This window comes from Lynx canadensis, chromosome B2 (assembly GCF_007474595.2).
Source record: "Lynx canadensis isolate LIC74 chromosome B2, mLynCan4.pri.v2, whole genome shotgun sequence".
NCBI classification, from domain to species: domain Eukaryota; kingdom Metazoa; phylum Chordata; class Mammalia; order Carnivora; family Felidae; genus Lynx; species Lynx canadensis.
Window position 1 is genome coordinate 97,803,828 of NC_044307.1, and position 20,021 is coordinate 97,823,848.

At 44.0% G+C, this 20,021-nt stretch overlaps 1 protein-coding gene across 7 annotated transcripts in view; it reads right to left on the minus strand.

The window, feature by feature from the left end:
- The window catches only part of SCML4 (Scm polycomb group protein like 4), a 125,834-nt gene that overhangs the window by 84,625 nt on the left and 21,188 nt on the right, over positions 1-20,021 (minus strand). For 5 of the 7 annotated variants that reach the window (XR_004343648.1, XR_004343649.1, XR_004343651.1 and 2 more), the window contains exon 1: positions 5,339-9,858. The exons of the other annotated variants lie outside the window; for them this stretch is intronic. Coding sequence is in view for 2 of the 5 variants with exons in the window: in XM_032593231.1 (XP_032449122.1) it covers positions 5,339-5,375 (37 nt within the window). In the remaining 3 variants the exon portion in view is untranslated. Of the gene's footprint in view, positions 1-5,338; positions 9,859-20,021 lie in introns of those variants that run through there. 7 annotated transcript variants of the gene reach the window in all.

Genomic DNA, 20,021 nt, shown 5'->3' on the forward strand with positions numbered 1-20,021 from the left:
CTGCTTTTAACACCAGCACCACAATTGGGGCCCGCGGGCCTGGAGCAGCTCCTCAGGTGAGCCTCAGAGAGCAAGGGAAAGCAGGTGCCAAGCCTGGGAGGGACTAGATGCCACCTCCTTGTTGCAGGTGCCCATCTCTTTTCTCTAATCAAGTCCCCCACACAGACAGGCCTTCCTCCACTTCAGGTGACATCCCTAGAGAAGACGGCGCTCTGGAGATTCCATGAGTTGGCCCTTGGCCCGTCATCCTCAGCTGGCTGCTGGCTGGATTTGCCCAATGCGAGGCGCCGGTCTGAGTTCGAAGGCTGGCGGTTGGCATGGATGAAGCCAAGGAATCTGGCTTTGCTTCACTAAGTCTCTGCCAGGAACTTCTCCCCAGTGGCTTTAGCTCTGGCTAGGTTACCTGGTCTGCCTTCCGCAACACCACTTCCTCCCTCTCCCCATCCAGCCTAGGGATGGTTGCAACCACCAGGACTGGGGCTGATTTTCCAGTCTCCTGTTTTGGCTCTTCATCACCGTGTGACCATTTCCCTGGATTAAATACCCAGTGTCTTAAGTGCTAAAGAGATTTCCTAGTTAGACCCCAACAGTCATACATGGAAAAGGATGGCATCTGCCTGCTCTGTAAGTCAGGTCAATTAATGACCAGACAGAATGGGCGCTTTGTAAGAAAGCCTCCTTTGGGAATTCCATATCTCTTCCGCTATCCCAAAGGACGGAGTCTGTCTACCTATGGCCACACGTGGGGCCATGCCTACATACAAACCCATGGGTTGTGAGAAGAAACTGGGGGGGAGGGGAGCGATAGGATGTTCTCTGCCATTACTGTGGTCAGCAGAATCATGGCTACGTAAAATGAGAGCAAATGACCTTCAGGATAAATGTTTACATTTACACAGTAGCATGTATGGCATGTTATTACATGGTGGGTGAGGAAGACACATAAATATATACACACGTATGCATGCATATACACTTCTACATGCTTGAAATATCTCTGGAAATGCTTAAAGGTGGTAGCAGTTGTCTCTTGGAGGTGGGAGGTGTGGGAGGGCTGGGATCTAGGGACTGGAGAGGGAAAGGGACTTTTCTCTGCACGCTGTTTTCCACCTGCTGTATTTTGTGTGTATTCAAAAATATAAAAACAGGGGCGCCTGGGTGGCTCAGTCGGGTGAGCGTCCAACTTCAGCTCAGGTCAAGAACTCACAGTTCGTGAGTTCAAGCCCTGCGTCAGGCTCTGTGCTGACAGCTCAGAGCCTGGAGCCTGCTTCCGACTCTGTGTCTCCCTCTCTCTCTGCTCCTCCCCTGCTCACACTCTGTCTCTCTCTCAAAAATAAATAAAGATTTAAAAAAAAAAATTTTATATAAAAACAAACAAATGAATGAAAATCTACGACCTCTTCCAGAGAGTGGCTCTGCCATCTGTGGGCACCGACCAGCCAGGGCCAGCCACACCAGCACGTAGGAGGTTAGATGGGCCAGGTGCTCTGAACCCTGGAAGGGCTATCCAGCACAAGCAACATGTGACACGTGGGTGCTACACTCATCACGTGCCAGGGTTGTGAGCATTTACTTGCACTGCACACCAGGACACCAAATAACTGCAAAGACGTGATTGATCAGATCAACAACCACTTCAGTGGGAGTTCATAGTACATACGGCATAGAATTAGGTGCTAGTGGAAACGACTATGGACTTACAAGGTCGGCCTCCAGTCCTGGCTCAGCTCCTAATCGGCTGAGCGATGGGGACAGGTCACTCAACCTCTGGGCCTCTGCCCCTTGTCTGCACAGTAAGTTTAGATCTCTAAACTCCCTGTTGAGTAAAACTGGCAGAGTCAATCAGTAAAGAGGCAACAAGCCCTTGTCCAGTTCAGTTTCTTACTTACATAGACAGAAAAGCAAGAGGAGTGCCAGCTTCCCCGTGTCCCTTGTCTCACAGGATGACACAGAAACAAAAGGGGCCAGATGACTGCAGTATGAAAGGTATAGCCAAGGAGCGGGCTCAGAGTCTGTAGCTGTACTCTGAAGGAGAGCCAAGCAAAAGCCCCACAGCTCATCGGCATCCAGGAGGCAATGAGAAACTGTCCTACAACAGCCTCCTGGGCAGTTAGGGAGCAGGAAGCGGCTCCATGCTCCAAGAGGGATTCTGCCTGGATTCACGAGGATTCTGCCAGGACTTAGATCGTGTGCGGTCACGCCTTGCCTGAGTGGCCTATGTGGAGATGTGCGAAGTCTCCAAGGTGCCATGATGGAGCCAGTCCCCTACATTCCCCTCCCGCTTTGAGAGGTCCACCACTTACTAGGGGAGAAGAGATATGTGTACAATATCGGGCAGGAGCACAGCTCTGAAGCAACGCATATCCGCAGGATGAGGACGAAGAGCCCAGAACGTTCAGAGAGAAGAGGTCCTGTGGGGCTGAGGTTCTTGGGGGTCACAGGATGATGAAGGGAAAGCCAGAGCTTGGGGCCTGCCAGCTCCTCTCCACCCCCCTCGCCAGGTCTTTGCAGCGGGCACTCCCTGAGGGATCTGTGCACCCTCCCCCTTTGCTACTGACCTTAGGGGACATGCAAGCCGAAGGGCTCCCCTGTGTGCGGTCCCTGCAGTTTATCCCCATCACCTGGCTCATTCCAGGAGGCTTTCAGGGGCTTGAGCGGAATAATAAAAGTGGCCTGCTTCCAATCTGAGTGAAAGGTAGAAGAGAACTCATGGTAAGTCAATCACAAAGGTTCTCCTCAGCCACCTCTACTTTGGGGTCTCCAGTCACGGTTTTTCTCTAAGGCTGGCGTCAGGGAAGGGGTGTTGGCTGACCTTTGCTCAGCTTTTCAAGAGAGCTCTATCTCTAGCCTCTCTTCAAAAAGCATCAGCTTCTGCCTGGAATGAGAAGCCGTTCCCCTTGGCTAAATGAAAAGGAATCACCTTCAAAGACTAGTGTGCCTCTCAAGGAGGTGGCTCCCCAAAGGGTCCACCCCTACCCCTCTGCCTGGACAGAAAGTTTCTATTCTGTCTCCCCCTCTGTGGCTGTGACTGAACAATTTCGACCGCAGCACCCCCAACATGACATTCCACTTATTTGTGTCCTTGTCCATCTCTCCCAATATACTTGAGCTACTTGAAGAAAATGCTATGTCTTGATCAATGTATTCTGGCTATTTCCGTGTCCGGCACATCTTAGGGATTTGACAAATGTTTATCGAATGAATGAATGAATGAGTGGCAACCCCAGCCCTCTTCCCTGACTCCTCTCACTCCCCAGCACTGAGGCAGCAGGATCCAGCCCAAGGCGCTTGGCTCCACCAGGCTCGGCCCGTGGGTGATAACCGCTTTCTAATGAGGCCACGCCAGCAAGACATAGTGCGCCACATGCTGCCAAGATGGGCCTTCATCTATTTCACCTCTATTGTCTTCCCCCAAAACTCTGTGACATAAGCACTATTGCCCTTGGTTTACGGATGAGGCTCTGAAGCCCAAGGAGCTCGCGTGAGATCGCCCATCCGTGAGCAGAACTCAGATTCCACCCCAGGGCTCCTTGCACAAATCCCTACCACTGCCTGCCAGGGTCAGCCCCGGAGAGCGGGTAAGGAGCCGGCAATGGGGCTGGTTAGGGAGACAGGAGGGAAACCCGACCCTCCAAGCCACATCGCCATGTCCTCCAGGACATAAAGAAATGGCACCGATACTACACGAACGGCTAGGTGGCTAAGACAACCCAGCCACCTGCTGAGCCCGCGATGACTGGAGGGAGAGAAGAGCACATGTGTTTAATCAGCACCTACGACGTACAGACCGACCCCAGCTTTTTAAATGTTTATTTATTTGTTTTCAGAGGGTGGCAAGAGGCAGACGGAGAGAGGGAGAGAGGGACTCCCAAGCGGGCTCTGTGCAGAGAGCGCAGAACCTGATGTGGGGCTCGATCTCACAAACCGTGAGATCATGACCTGAGCCCAAATCGAGAGTCGGAGGCTCAACCGACTGAGTCACCCAGGCGCCCCTAGACCAACCCGCATGTTTGTCAAGGCTTGTTAAAGAGTAGCTGTGGGCAGCAATAGGACAGCACTGGCTGGAAGACACTTGTCTCTGCTAGGAGCTGGAGCCAGCGGCTTCCTGTCAGTGGCAGAACTCACACCCAACAGTGTAAGGAAAGGCACTTTTTAGGGCAGCTACAAGTCTTTCTTTCTTATTTCGCAAACCACTACTTCCTGTTTTGTTCTCTCTTTGCACTTCACATTGAGTTTTGAGAAAGCACTCGTGGTTTGGCGTTCTGGTTGTTTCTAGTTCGGTCTTTATCTACAAGGCAAACTGTCTTTTCAAAATTATTTTCTGTAATATAAACCAACTGTAGGCCTAGGTTCCTTTCAAATCGTTTGCTAAGAAACATTCTTAAAGCTTTAACAATAAAACAATAAGATTCAAATAGCACAAATCACAACTCTCCAAGTCAATGCCTCGTGGTGGGAATCCATTCACCAGTCTTGGGGATTTGTGAATTCCCCAAGGCTTCTTGAGGCAGTAACCTTTCAGTGGCAAACATTTTCCCCGCATATTTCCCGACACAAAGTTGTTCACACTGAAGGGTAGCAATGGGTAACTATAATATCTTCCTTATGATGCTCTCCACAAAACATTAAGTGTCTAAGACACATTGTTAGTGCTATGTAATGAATGTAGCAACTTGACGTTTGCCTTCAAAGAACTCACTGTCTAAGAAAGTTGCACACTTTGGACCCATGTATGTAAGATACGTCCTCAGCAGAAAACAAATATGGAAACAACCCAGGAACCAACACCCCCACCTCTTGTGCAAGTCAAAGAGAGAGAGATGCCTTTTAGAGATGAAAGACAGCAAATGCAGATAACCTGAAACTGATTTTATTCCTCAGTGTTTGGTAAATTAGAGCTTGGCTTCCTCGATGGACAGGAGCACGTTTCTGTGGTTGAGGGGTCAGGGAGGCGAGCAGGTGATCCGGGGCAAGTAGGGATCAGGAGAGCCAGCTTCGAATCACAGAAGGAAGGAAGCAGAGTGGCAGCGTGACTCTTGGGCATCAGTGTCCTGGTCACACCGCCAGGCTGCCAGGAAGATCCGACGAGAAAACGACCATGAGAACCCCTCATAATCTGCAAAGCCCTGTGCGACATAAATTACTGCTGTTGCCAGACAAGTAATTCTTTTCTTCGGTTCCCTCTGCAAAGAAGAGGTTGGTTGCCAATAAGAACTCTATTTCCTGACCAACCTGTTTGCGGGGTCCCCGAAGACGGCACACAACGAAAGCGTTCGTTTTTATCTAGCGCGCTGAAAAAGGACACCCAAATGTGTCTGGAGAACACCACACTCCTCACCTCTTCCCGCAGGGCATCGTAGAGCGCTGTCTCCCATCTAGATTATACCCGCTTCCTGGTGCGAGGCCGCTGCTGACACTCAGGCATCGGGAGGTTCTACAGCTCTCTAGAAAGCCATGAGGTGGAGAGGTGGGGTGGATCACCACACCACCTGCACATGTAGTCGTCACAGGCTGATTCACTCTCCCCGCTTATTTCACAAAGAAAAACCTCAGGGTCTTCAAACATTAGGAGTGCGAACTATCAGCACGTCTGTGAAGAGAAGGGAGGGCTGGAACAAGGGAACTTTCCCCAGACGGTTTTTCTCTAACTTAAAGGGAGGAAAACAAAATGCAGTCTCCTAATTTGTTTCTGACCACCCAGGATCACAAAGGCTTCTCAATTGTCCTGTTAAGTGTGGTCACAGCATCATCCCATCCCGGGCATGGTAAGCAGGTCACTGCTTCTCTGACCAGCGTCCCCCAAAGGCTACACTTATACAGACAGGTGGCCCCATGGGCTTCCTGGAACTACAAGACCAGGGTCAAAAAGCAACTTCTTGGGTCCTCAGAAGGGAAACACTGGCCAGAAATGGACTCTTCCCACCTGTCTCATCCCTTGCATCATCTGACAAATATTTTCTGGGCACCTACTGTGTGCCAGGCTCTGTGCAGAGACCACAGGGGACATGGAGATGAGCCCAGGAAGATCCCGTTCCCAGACACTCTCAGGAGGAGGGAAGGAAAGCAGAGCATACAGGTCGCCAGGTGTCCTTGACTTCCAGCCCTTCCTCATTTACAAACTGTCCCCCCCCCCACAGATGCAGGCCTGTGCACACACCTGTGAACCCTTCTGGGGGGGGGGGGTCCCACTGGCATGTGGTACGGCTGAATCCTCCACGCCTGTGCTGTTAGCACACAGCTTCTCAGTCTCAGTCTCCCAGGATGGCTCTGAGCCCGGTGACACTCGCAGGTCACTCAAGCAGGTGAAGCGGTCACCCCACACCGTCCAGACAAGGTGGTAGGCAGTGACCACAAAGACAGATCGCTGTGGGCCAGGCCTGCCAGCCCGTGGCAAAACAGCCAAGTTTATCTCTCAGGTCTTCCCTGAGCAAGCCCTTCTCCCCACAGAGCACCCCAGCCTTGGGACACAGCCCCTCGTCAGCTGTTTTCCCTCACACTTGCATCCCCTTGGCTCCCTCCAGTGCAGTCTCTGGTAGTCACGGTTGGGCACAGGGCCCTGCTGAAGGACCAACAAAGCAACCGATAGCAGATGAATGAATAAATGAACTAATAAAGCAGATATGCATGCATATGTTACTTTGTTGAATTCGCACTGCAAGTTTTTAAGGCGAGTGTCGCTAGGTACCCCCATTATACAGACGAAGAGTCTGTCAAATCTACGCTGGTGATGACTCAGAAAAGCTCCGTGTCTTGTCAGAGGTCACACAGCTAATGCGCAGTCCAGCCTGTCTCCGCAGGCACCTGGTTATTAACAGGATGCTGAACCCCAAGGAGTGTCCTCTCCCAAGGCTTTTCTTTCTGGCCCGGAGATACTGCCTTTTAAAAGCTGACTCCCGCAGACTCGAAGCCTTGCACACAGCCCGAGACAAGTCAGTGAGGTTATTACCACCATATCTGGGCTGGGCGAAAGCTTCTGGGACCTCTTGTGGCCTTGCACACAGTGAATCCTCAGCAAATATGATTTGATTGACTCATAAAAGGAAAGGGAGGGAAGAGTGCATTATAACAATGCAATTGTGGTCTTCCACTTCTTGGTTGCTAAAGGAAAGGTCAAAAAAGGAAGAAGAGAACCACTCTTTTGTCTTGCTCCTCTCCAGTGGCTTAGCAGTCAGCAAACAGGGGCTTCCTGGATAACTTTCCAAATCCTCTCCCCTTCTCAAAGGTCTCCTGAGGCCATATAACAACAGTTAAATCAATTCTTAATTAGCGTTCAAAGTTTACCTTTTGAAAAATCCGCATCTATATGAATATTTATTGAACGCTTACAAGATGCAACGCATTTGTGTCAGGCCCTGGAGATACAAAGGGGCATCAGGACACGATGCAAACAGAAAAACGCTTGCAGCCGGCAGCATGCCTAATCTAGGACAAGCCTTTCATACTGGCAGAAAGAAGGCAGGAAGAAAAGTCTCAGCAGAAGTCAAAACACAGAAGGGGCTGACAGTCACAAAAAGCACTAAAGAATACAGGGATGTGTCGTTTGTTGGGTTAATTTTTATTTTTCAGAGCAGGCAGAACAAGGACAGAATTAGCCTACTGCTCAAAATAGACTGGGGAGTACTCAAGTGGCAGTGACATGCCAGAAACTTTGTTTCTATCGGTTTAGGACAGAAAAGCAAAGGATCTCAAACTGGAAGCAGTGGAACACAGCACAGAGAGGGGAGGCAAGGATATTGATAAACTGCTGATCACTCCAATGAGCTCAAATCTCTTCCGGCTCAGACAAAACATCCCCTTGGCTGCTGCAGGAGTTTACAAAGAGGGTCTGTGGTTGGAAATTTTCAAGAACCATAGATGGGAGAGCAGGACTGAAAGAGCGGAGGGGCGTAGTGCATCCCACATTTCAAAACAGGTTGGATTCTGGATGTGGAAATTAGTAAGCTCTTATAAAAGAAAGCGGTAATCACTAATATTGGACCGTTGGCTTTCTAAGAGCAAATCCCCTTGAAGTTTAAGGCTTCACCTAGCTAGATGTACTTGTGAAAGGGGGTAGAAATTAGGTTGGAAATCAGAGGAATGCTATAACCGTGGCCTGTGTCGGTTGCCACAGGTATTTGACAAAATTTCCCAAGAATATCTCATGAATCAGTTAGTTAACAGGATAATGCTTTTGGGTACAATCATAACTAAAGATATACCACCCAGGCCCCAAGTTGCATGATTAATGATAGCACCAACCTGCTGGTTGTCTCTAATGGTACACCACAGCCTCCAGTTATATTCTCCCTGGTGACATGGATGAAGATTTAGAAGACAGACCTATCAAATAAGCAGATGACACACGTCTAGGAGGGACACTGATGCCACAGGTTACAGAATTAAGGTTCAAAATGTTTTACTCAGATGGACCAACTCAAGCAAATGAAAGCTTAAAAGGATAAAATAGCTACTATATTGCTCACAGATATACCAGGAGAGACTTGACAGGAAAGGTTTCCTGTGGGGAAAAGATCTAGGAATTTTAGTTAATAACAAGTCTTATTTAGGCTATGGGGTGGCCCATTTAATCAAAAACCTCATAGCAATATAAATTGCATAGTGTCCAGATCAAGGGAAACAATACCCCTGTTGTCTGCAGAACACCCGGAGTTTTACACCTGTTTCTGGGACGAGAATTAAAAGAAATATTGCATCCAAAAGGGGACAGATTGGGGCATATGGAGACTTCCCTTTGTGGAGCAGAAGTAACTAAGGACGTTTAGCCTGGAGGAGAGACAGATTATCCCGTGTGGCATTGCAAGGCAGAAGCAGGATACAGTATGCAGCCTCAACCACGGGTGCCGGAGATCCCCATCTCCTGGGTACTGCATTCTCACCCTGAGCCAAGAAGTTAAATTGTTTATCAAAAGGATGATAACTCAGAACTCTCATTATGTAAGACCCAGTCTAACTCAAAAGCAGGAAAGCAACAGTTCACCGGGCTTCCGATCATCAGCTGCAAGAACTGAATGAGACACTATGTTACAGCCAGTGACTATTATTCTGCAGACCAGGAAGCGCCTGCATGCACATGAAACAGAACAAGTAAGTGGGAAGCCTACTGGGCAAACAAGCACAACCCAAGCTGAATAACTACAAGAGAAAACACTTGGATTGCTCCTGGCTGCTCCTAGGATTGTGCTTTTCTCCTTGGGAATCAGACAGAATCCCGTTCTTTCTGCTTTCGGCTCCTCTGGCACTTATTTATAGGTTGCATTGCACCTCTCTATCTGGGACAAATTCCAAATCCTAAGAAGCCCAATGAAGTAACGACATTAGAGCCTATTAAAATAAGAAGGTCGGCGTAGGAAAAGAGGAATATTTTATCCATCTCAAACATCAATCCCTTTTTACTATGGTCTTCTTATCAGTCTCTTGTTGTGCTATATTTCATAGTAGATTTTCAAGAAATATTTTTGCTACGGGACCTGAAGAGTAGAGGTAGTCAATCAAGATCAAACCAAAATGTGAGTGGTTGCACAAAGAGGGTGCTCAGTAGATGCTTATTGAGTAGGTTTGCGTGGGATTGGATTGAATTGAACAGATTTAAATTGAAGCGCTCAGGATGAGGCATTTAATAAGCCTTCATCTAATTGAGCTGGATGGCAAAGTAAATCATGGTAAATCCACATCCTACAATACAGTGCAGTCTTCAGAAAGACTAATTCCCTGGTCCCAGAGCAGGCCAAAGGGGCACATTCAGGCTTCTCTCTGTGTGCTCATAGGGAAATGTCTTCAGGATTTATTGTTCCATTAGAAAACAACAATACAGGGGCCCCTGGGTGGCTCAGTCTGTTAGGTGTCTGACTTTGGCTCAGGTCATGATCTCACGGTTCATGAGTTTGAGCCCCACATTGGGCCATGTGCTGACAGCTCAGAGCCTGGAGCCTGTTTCCGATTCTGTCTCCCTCTCTCTCTCTGCCCCTCCCCTGCTGTGTGCGTGCTCTGTCTCTCTCTCTCTCTCTCTCTCTCTCTCAGATAAATATTTTTTAAAAATTAAAAAAAAAAAAGAAAACAACTCTACAAGTAGCCAAAGAGCATGTACACTTATCTCAGTTGTTTATTATCTGAATATATACCAAAAAAAGAAAAAAAAAAGGCACACATTTTTCAGAGCGTACTTTGTTTGGTTTATTGATTAAAATCTACTTGAGTACATCAGATTGTTGAATACTTAACACTTTATTCTTTGATAACTTACTGAGTAGTGTATTAGCTTCCTCGTGCTACTGTAACAAATCGCCACAAATGTGGTGGATTAAAACAACAAAAATTTGGGGCGCCTGGGTGGCGCAGTCGGTTAGGCGTCCGACTTCAGCCAGGTCACGATCTCGCGGTCCGTGAGTTCGAGCCCCGCGTCAGGCTCTGGGCTGATGGCTCAGAGCCTGGAGCCTGTTTCCGATTCTGTGTCTCCCTCTCTCTCTGCCCCTCCCCCGTTCATGCTCTGTCTCTCTGTCCCAAAAATAAATAAACGTTGAAAAAAAAAATTAAAAAAAAAAAACAACAAAAATTTATTCTCTCACAAGCAAAGAGTCTAGAAGTCTGAGATCAAAGTTTCAAGCAAGGTTGATTCCTTCTTGGGGCCATGAAGGAGAATCTGAGAATCTGTTTCATGCATCTTTCTAGGTTCTGGTGGTTGACAGAAATCCTTGCCATTCCTGGCTAGTAGTCCAACATCACCCCAAACTCCTCCTCCATTGTCACGTGGCCTTTATCCCTCTTTAGTGTCTTTGTATCTCCACATGGCCTCCTTATAATGACAGTAGTCATTGGACTTAGGGCCCACACTAATCCATCATGACCTCATGTTAACTAGTTACATCTACAAAGATCGTATTTCCAAATAAAGACACATTCTGGGGTTCCAGATGGACACTATTCATCCAGTACAAGAGGTATACAGCAACATTTCAATTAGGGGAAATACTGCCTTTTATCTTATCAGCTCTGGTGGTGTGTTAACTCAGATATGATTTTCTGTAGAAGTCTTTGCTATCATTGAAAGGCATTTTTTGTCCTACATCCTCTGGGAAGATGAAAATCTGATAGCCCTTCTTGTAATATTACTATATTCTTTTTATTCCCAGGCTAATTTGTGCAAATGAAGCTTTCCATTTAAATTTATATTTTCCAAATTAAAAACATTTGTTTTAATTGAAGTATAATTTATACACAGTGAAATGCACAGGTCTTACGGGTACAGCTAAATGAGTTTTGACAAATGTATATATGCTAATGTAACCCACACCCTAATCACAATAGAGATTATTTTCATCACCCTAGAAAGTTCCTTTACGCCTCCTTCCAGTCAACACCCCTCCTTCAAAGGCAACCACTGTTCTGATTGCTATCACCATACATTAGTTTTCTCTGTTCTTGAACTTAGCAAACTGGAATCATACAATTTGTGCTCTTTTGCAGCTGGCTTTATTAGTTCATAAACCTATTTTTACATGTACCGTAGGTTTATTTTTACAGCTAAGTAGTATCCCACCAGATGACTGTACCACAGTCTGTTAATCCATTTACCTGTTGATAGCCTTTTGGAGTGTTTCCAATTTTCAGCAATTTTGAATCAATCTGCTAAGAACATTCATGTACAAGTCTTTTGCAGACATATGTTTTCATTTTCTGGAGTAAACCCCTGGAAGTGGGATTGTTGGGTCACACGCTAGGTTTCGGTTTAACTTTATATGGATAACTTTATATGGAAATGCTGAGCAATTTCCCAGGGATGCTGGCGCGGTCGTTCATTTTCGCCATTCCAACCTGGTAGAATTTAATTTGCATTTCCTAGATGAGTAAAGACATTGAACGCCTCTTTATGTGTATATTGGCCATTCATGTATCTTCTGTTTAAAGTGCCTGTTCAAGTCCTTTCCCTGAATATTATTAATATTTATTATGTTTGCCTTTTTTTTAGTATTGAACTGTAGAAGTTCTTAATGTGTTTTGGATACAATTCCTTTGTCAAATATATATACTGCAAAACACTGTGTGGCTTGCCTATTCATTGTCTAAATAGTGTCTTCTAACAAGCAGAAGGGTGTTCCTGTTTTTTTGTTTTTTATGAAGTCCAATACAGCAAATTTTTGTTTTATGATTTTCGGTTTTTGTGTCCTCTCCAAGATTTTTTTTCTCACCCCTGCTTATAGTTTAAAGTCTATGATTTATTTCAAATTAATTACTGTGTTTGGTGTGAGATACGGGTCAGGATTCCTTCTTCCCACATACAGATATTCAGTCCCCCAACACAATTTGTTGAAAAGACTTTTCTCTCTCCATTGAATTGCTTTCGTGCCTTTTTCAAAATCAAACATGTGAATTTTAGTTTACTTCTGGACTATTTATTCTATTTCATTGACATATGTGTCTATCTTTATGTCAATACCAACTCTTATGGTTACTATAACTTTATAGTAAAATTAGGTAATGTGAGTCCTCTTGCTTTCCCTTTTTCATGATTACTTCATAATTTTCATTTGAGTTTCCATGTAAGTGCCAAAAACCCGCTGACAGCCAATTTGGGGAGAATTGAAATTTGAGTCTTACAGTCCATACGCATAGTATATTTCTCTGTCTACTTATGACTTTGGTTTCTTTCAGAAATGTTTTGTAGTTTTTGGTGTAGATATCATGCACACATTTTGTTAAATTTATTACTAAGTGTATTTTGGTTTTTGATGCTATTGGAATGGCATTTTTTCTTTATTTTCCAATTGTTGCTTTTATATAGAAATACATTGACTTTGTCTCCTGCTACTAAACTACTTCTAAATGACCGGATCTAGTGAGACATTTTGTACACATCTTCAGATTTTCTATATACACAAACTGATCTGTGAATTAAAAATTGCATTTTTTTCTTTCCAATCTTTTTACCTTTCAATTTTTCTTAATTTCTGTTTCTTGCATTGCTATAGTGGCTTGAACCTCTGGGACAATGATGAACATAAATGATGAAAGAGAACATCCTGGCTTAGGTCCTGCTCTTAGGGGAAAATTTTCCAATAAGTATGGTATTTATCTTTAGGCGTATACAAGATGCCCTTTATCAGGTTGAGAAAATCTCTTCTATTTTTAGTTTCCTAACAGTTGTTGTTTTGTTTTATTTTGTTGTCATGAATGGACATTGAATTTTGTAAAATTCTTTGTCTCCATCTATTGAGATGATCAAATAATTTCTATCTTTTATTCTGTTTTGAGGAATATTGGTTTCTAATGTTCTTTTCTTATATACCTTTGTCAAGGTTGGAGACAGGATTATGATGGATGACTTCAAAAAACAAAATGGAAGTGTTCTCTTCTATTTTCTCAAAGAACTTGTGTGAGACTGGTATTATTTCTGAATTAAATATTTGATAGAATTCACCAAGAAAGTCATCTAAGTATGAAGTTCTATTAGTGGGAAGGTTTTTAGTTATAAATTCAATTTATTTAAAACATAGAGAACTATTTTGGTTTTCTATTTCATCTTGCAACAGATTTGATACAGTTGTATTTTTCAAAGAATTTGTTGAATCTATTAGCATAAATTGTTCATAAAACTTCCTTATTATCATTTTAATATTTTAATATCTGTAGAGATGTCCTCTCTCTATTCCTCTACTGATAATTTGCATTTTTCTTTCTTTTTCTTAATCTTGCCAGATGGTATCAATTTTATTAATCTTTCAAAGGATCAACTTTTGGTTTTGCTATTTTTATTAATCTTTTTAAAGGATCAACTTTTGGGGCGCCTGGGTGGCGCAGTCGGTTAAGCGTCCGACTTCAGCCAGGTCACGATCTCGCGGTCCATGAGTTTGAGCCCCGCGTCAGGCTCTGGGCTGATGGCTCAGAGCCTGGAGCCTGTTTCTGATTCTGTGTCTCCCTCTCTCTCTGCCCCTCCCCTGTTCATGCTCTGTCTCTCTCTGTCCCAAAAATAAATAAACGTTGAAAAAAAAAATTTTAAAAAAAAGGATCAACTTTTGGTTTTGCTAATATTTATCTACTATCTGTTTTTTGGTCCACTGATTTTTGCTTTTGACTTGACTGCTTCCTTCATTCTACTTACTGTGGGTTTAATTTGCTCTTCTTTTTCTAGCTTCTTAAGGTGGAAGTTTAAGTCATTGATTTTAGACCTTTATTCTTTTTCTGATATGATTGTTTAAAACCATAATTCCTAGGGCATCTGGGTGGCTCAGTAGGTTAAGCTTCTAACTCCAGCTCAGGTCATGATCTCACAGTTTGTGAGTTCAAGCCCCACATCAGGCTCTCTGCTGTCAGCACAGAGACATATCCGGCTTCATATCCTCTGTCTCCCTCTCTCTCTGCCCCTCCCCGCTCATGCCCTCCCTCTCTCTCAAAACTAAATAAACATGAAAAAAACAATGAAAAAAAAACCCATAAATTCCTCTCCAAGCCCTCCATTAACCATCCAACAAGTTTGAGTATGTTAGGTTTTTTCTTTTTTTAAAAAAAATTTTTTTTTTACATTTATTTATTTTTGAGAGACAGAGAGACAGAGTGTGAGCAGGGGAGGGGCAGAGAGAGAGGGAGACACAGAATCTGAAGCAGGCTCCAGGCTCCGAGCTGTCAGCACAGAGCCCGACGCAGGGCTCAAACCCACGAACCGTGAGATCATGACCTGAGCCTAAGTCGGACACTTAACTGACTGAGCCACCCAGGCGCCCCTTTTCTTTTCATTTAACATCAGTTTAAATATTTTCTAATTTCCCTTATAATCTTTTCTTTAATTCAAGGGTTATTTGGTAGCTTGTTTTTAATTTTCACATATTTGAAATTTTCCCGATATGTTTCTGTTATTGACTTTTAAAACATTCTGTATGTTCTCATCTCTGTGAAATGTACTGGGACTTGTTTCCTATATGAGCTTTTGGTCTATCTTGGTGAATGTTCCACGTGTATTTGAAAAGAATGAGTATCCTGCAGTTGTACAAGATAGTGTTCTATAAATATTAGGTTAAGCTGGTTGATAGCGCTGTTTAAATTCTGTATATTCTTATAAATTTTTGTCTTAGTTGTTCTAGCAATTACTGAAAGGGTGATATTAAAATTGTAAATCTAATTGTAAATCTAATTGTATCTAATTGTAAATCTGCCTAACTATAAAATTGTGAATTTGTCTATTTGCCCCTTTAGTTCCTTTTTTTTTTTTTTTTTTTTTTTTAAATTTTAAGTAGGCTTCATACCCAGCAAAACATGGGGCTTGAACTCAGGACCTGAGCTGAGATCAAGAGTCAGATGCTTAACTGATTGAGCCACCTGAGGGCCCTGGTCCCTTTAGTTCTGATGGCTTTTGCTACATGTATTTTGAAGCTTTGTTATTATGGTGCAAATACATTTAAGTTTTTTTTAAGAGAGGTTTTTTTGTTTGTTTATTTTGAGAGAGAGAGAGAGAAAGAGAGACAACATGCGTGCACGTGAGCAAGCAGGGGGAGTGACAGAGAGAGAGGGAGCGAGAATCCCAAGCAGGCTCCATGCTGTTAGTGCAGAGCCCTATGTGGGGCTCGACCTCACAAACTGTAAGATCATGACCTGAGCCGAAATCAAGAGTTGGACACTCAACCGACTGAGCCTCCCAGGGGCCCCTCACTTACTATTTTAATACCTTCTTGATGATTTGACTCTTTTATCATTATGAGTGCCCCTCTTTATTTCTGATAGAATTGCCTGTCTTTAAGTCTTTGTACGATATTAATATAGTCACTCCGTCTTTCTCACGGTTAATGTTTACATGGTTTCTCTTTCATTGATCTTTTACTTGTAACCTATTTTCGATTTTTACATTGAAAACGTGTCTCTTGAAGCCAGCACAGTTAAGTTTTTGGTTGTTGTTATGCAGTCTGTCAGTTACTGTCTTTAAATTGAAGTGGTTGGTCCATTTGTATTTCATATAATTATTGAAAGAGTTCACTTTGAGCCTACCATTTGGCTATTTGTGTACTACTTGTCTTTTATTTCTCTTTTCTTGCCTTCTTTTATATTAATTGAGTCATTTTTTAGAGTTCCACTCCATCCCTGCTTTTGGCTTCTTGGCTATATATCATTGCTTTCCTTCCTAGTTGGTTCAAGTTCATTTATCCATTGTTCTTCGGTGGCTATTCTGCTATGAAGCCCATCCAGTGATTTTTTTTTATGTCTTGTATTTTATTTTTCAGTTCTAGGATTTCAACTTCCACTTGTTTTTATTTTTAGAGTTCCCTTGGCTCTTCTGCAATATCCATCTCTTTTCCTTAAATTATTTAGTATATTTGTAATAATTAATTGGAAGTACTTACCTGATAATTCCAATGCCTGGGCCACCTGTAGACATGTTCCTATTGTCTGAGTTTTTCTGGATCATGACTAACATTTCTCTGTTTCTTTACATGTGTCTCTTTTTAAAAACTGTACTCCAGGAATTGTGTATAGAAAAACAGTGGCAAATGGAACACACTTGCTCAGAGTTGAATTGACTTGATGTTGGGCTGCTACTTTGTTCAGATCGCGTTTACCTCTGATTTGCCCAACTCCTAACCAGTGTCCTCTATTCTCTGTTTACTTTTGAATTCAACTCTTACAGGGCCCCCAGAGTCCAAAACCCAGGAGAATGTCTAAACTGCAAGATTTTTCTCTGCCTGTGAGCCCCTCCCCCACTGGTGCTATCTTAGCAAAATTCAGAAAGGAAGAGATGAATTTGTGGTCTTTTTGTGTATTTTTTACGTATGTAATTTGTGCCACTTAATGTATGGCTTCAGCAACAAACCCATCTTTCTTTGCCCTATTCTGTGACCCTGGGGTGATTCTACAGACTACATTTCTCCCTTGCCAGCTGGCTTGATGCTAGACCCTGTCAACAGAGGGCATTGGAAAGACATTGCAAACCTGAGAGAGAAAGAAGGGACGTTTTCTTCCTGCCGTGTTTTGTTTTTCTCCTTGGGGGCAAATGGATCAGCGTGCAGGGGCCCTGGCAGTGTCTCCTAGAGAGGGAGGATGGTCCTTGCTTCAGCAGCAGGCAATCTCCAATGTGTGTCAACACACCGTTTCCACAGAGGTCTGAATCTCAGCCTTGCAGGGGCCCCTTCCTCTGAGTCTAAGTTCCTTCATCAGTTTCTGTCAGCTTTAGTACTGCTTTCTGCAGTTACTACTTTAGAGTTCTCCTTTACCTCTTTCAGTAGTTAAGCATGTTTTATGTAGTTAGCAATTCTTTACATGAAATCTTCCTTTTTCAACTTCCTCGTGTGGTTAATGTCTTCTGACTGAACCCGAGGGTCCTTCAGATTCCAATCCCTCCTACCAGCACACGCTGTATATAAAGCCCTGCTGGCTTCTCCTTGTCAGTTCTCTGTCTTTCGCAGGTCTACTCCTCCATTCCAGACCAAAGTCACACTTGCACTGGTCCCCAGACAGCGCTATCTCTGCACACAGTATTCCCAACTCCTGCAATCCCTTCCCTACTTCCCTTACTCACACTCGTCCTTCCAGATGGGCATCTTCAACGGAGAAAAAAACCCCACTCCTACATCTACCTACATCCGCCCATTCCCCAGGAAGCTAGCCTGCTACAAAATTAAGTCCTGGCAAAATAGTTTTTTGCTATCCTTGGGAAGGGCTCATTTCTCTCTGGAATATATTTCATCAAGACTTCTTTGCATCTATCACTTTTTGCTAGTCCCATTGAAAAGTATTGTTGCTTCCCATTACCAAAAGTTTTTCAAATCCTTCTATCTCCTAACTAGAAGCAGAAACCTCTAGGTATTCTTTTACATGCAAAGAACATTTCTAGAAGGACACACGGTTACAGTGCTAAGAATTGAGAAATGTGGGAAGGGAGTGAGCACATAAGAGAGAATGATTCTTACTTTTTACTGTGGTCTTCATTAATTCATTTATTTAGTCTATAACTATTTACTGAGCACTTACTATGTGCCACTATTTCAGGCACTAAGCATATAGTAGAAACAACAACAAAAAGTCACGGAACTTGCATTCTCTCATAGAACTTACGCTCTAGTAGGGAGAGGCAGGCAACAAATAAATATGTAATAAGCCAGGTGATGATAAATGTTGTAAGACCAAATTAGGTTAAGGGAGCTAAAGCATAATGGCAGTGACAGTGCTATTTTATACTGATGGTCTGGGAAGACCTCTCTCTTTAAATAATATTTGAAGAGTGACCTTTAGGAGCTTGGAGAGTAAGCAGTGGGGATATGTAGGTGAAGGACGTTCCTGGCAGAGAAGAAAGCAAGTACAAGGGCCCTGTGGTGGGTGTGTTAGAAGACAGTAAGGATATGGGTCACAGCATGACTGAGGGGAGGAGGGAGATGAGCTAAGGCAGAGAATAGAGGTCCAGAGCATGAAGTACCTTATAGGCCACTTGTGGTCACTTATGACGGCGGCTTCCTAGGTTCTGTACTAATTTACTAATTTTCATTTTAAAACATGAATATGTGTGTGTGGCAACTGGGTGGCTCAGTCAGTTGGGCATCCAACTTCAGCTCAGGTCATGATCTCACAGCTCTGAGCTCGAGCTCCGCATTGGGCTCTGTGCTGACAGCTTGGAGCCTGGAGCCTGCTTGGGATTCTGTGTCTCCCCCTCTCTCTGCTCCTCCCCTGTTCACACACTCTCTCTCTCTCAAAAATAAATAAACATTAAAAAAAATTTTTTAAACATGAATATGTGTGCGTACAACTTGCATAACTTGAGAAAATAGTTTTAAAATAAATAAATAACCCCACAGCCTGCTACAAAATTAAGTCCTGGCAGAACGTCCATAGTTGCCTGAGGCCAGGCCCCATGGGAAGGCAAGATGGCGTCCCAGGCTCCACTTCTCAATGTTAATTTCAACCTTTCAGAATCAGGATCCCACAGGGGAGTCCAGAAGAGAGAGAGGCGACAATGTGGACCAGAGGTAAATTGCTTTTGTCGAACGTTCCAAATAGACTTAATATTTGGCATAATATAATAAATATAAATATATAAAAGCAAATAATAATTATATTGCTATAATTATTATAATAATGATTGCTATTCTTAGAATAATATTTGGAATCAAATCACAATACTTTACACAATGCCTACACACACACATATGCACATACACATTCATTTAATTCTTTAAAAATTGGCTAGCTCTCTAAACTGCTAGCAGACGATATTATCCAATTGTCCCTTTTGTCCCCCCTTATCCCTTCAAAGGCAAACTGTGGCAAAACTGGAGGTCCTGAGGCAGCCAAGAGCTGAGCTGAACATACAGGGCTTTTCTGGGAGGAGACCTGAGGTGTGAGAGCCAGCACCAGCCTTCTGAGCTAGTTTGGGTAAGGCGGGCATGGCCTGGGCATAGGCTGGGAATCAAGCTCATCTCTCCTGCTCCATCCCATTTATAAATTCTCCCTACTCACTGCCCCCACATGCCTTGCTTCCTGCTTGCACATGCCTGCCCATTACTGGGTAGGACTGATCACAAATTCTTCCTAACCTTGAGTTGAACTCTGCCTCCCAGAAACCTCTCTTCCCAGGCCCCTCCTCTACCTTCTGGATGGGGAAGTCCATTCTTCCCTTCATATGGAGGAATAAGTGTTTATGTTTCTAGAAAAGGATCACGACAAAGCTCATACTTTTGGCCTGCCTTTCTCATCTCACCTCTCTCTGATCCAGACCCAGGACAGGCTCTCACTGATCTACAAGACAGCACTGCCAGCCTCCTAGAATCCCTTCCCAGGGCGTCTCTGCCCTGGCACACCCTTCCACACAGCTCAGAGGGCATTTCCTCAGGACACTCCCCACCTCGCCCAGCAGAGAGGGCCCCTCCCTGCCTGCATTCCCATGGCACTCTGTAGGCACACCTATGACTCACCCTCCAATGCACAGAATTCTGTGTGACCTGCCTGGCTCTCTACTCTATAGCCCAGTCAGATGGAGAGCTTCTCTCAGGCAGGAACCACCAGAACGTTCACAGGGGTACACATATAGCTGATGTTGAATCAATATATATTGAGTA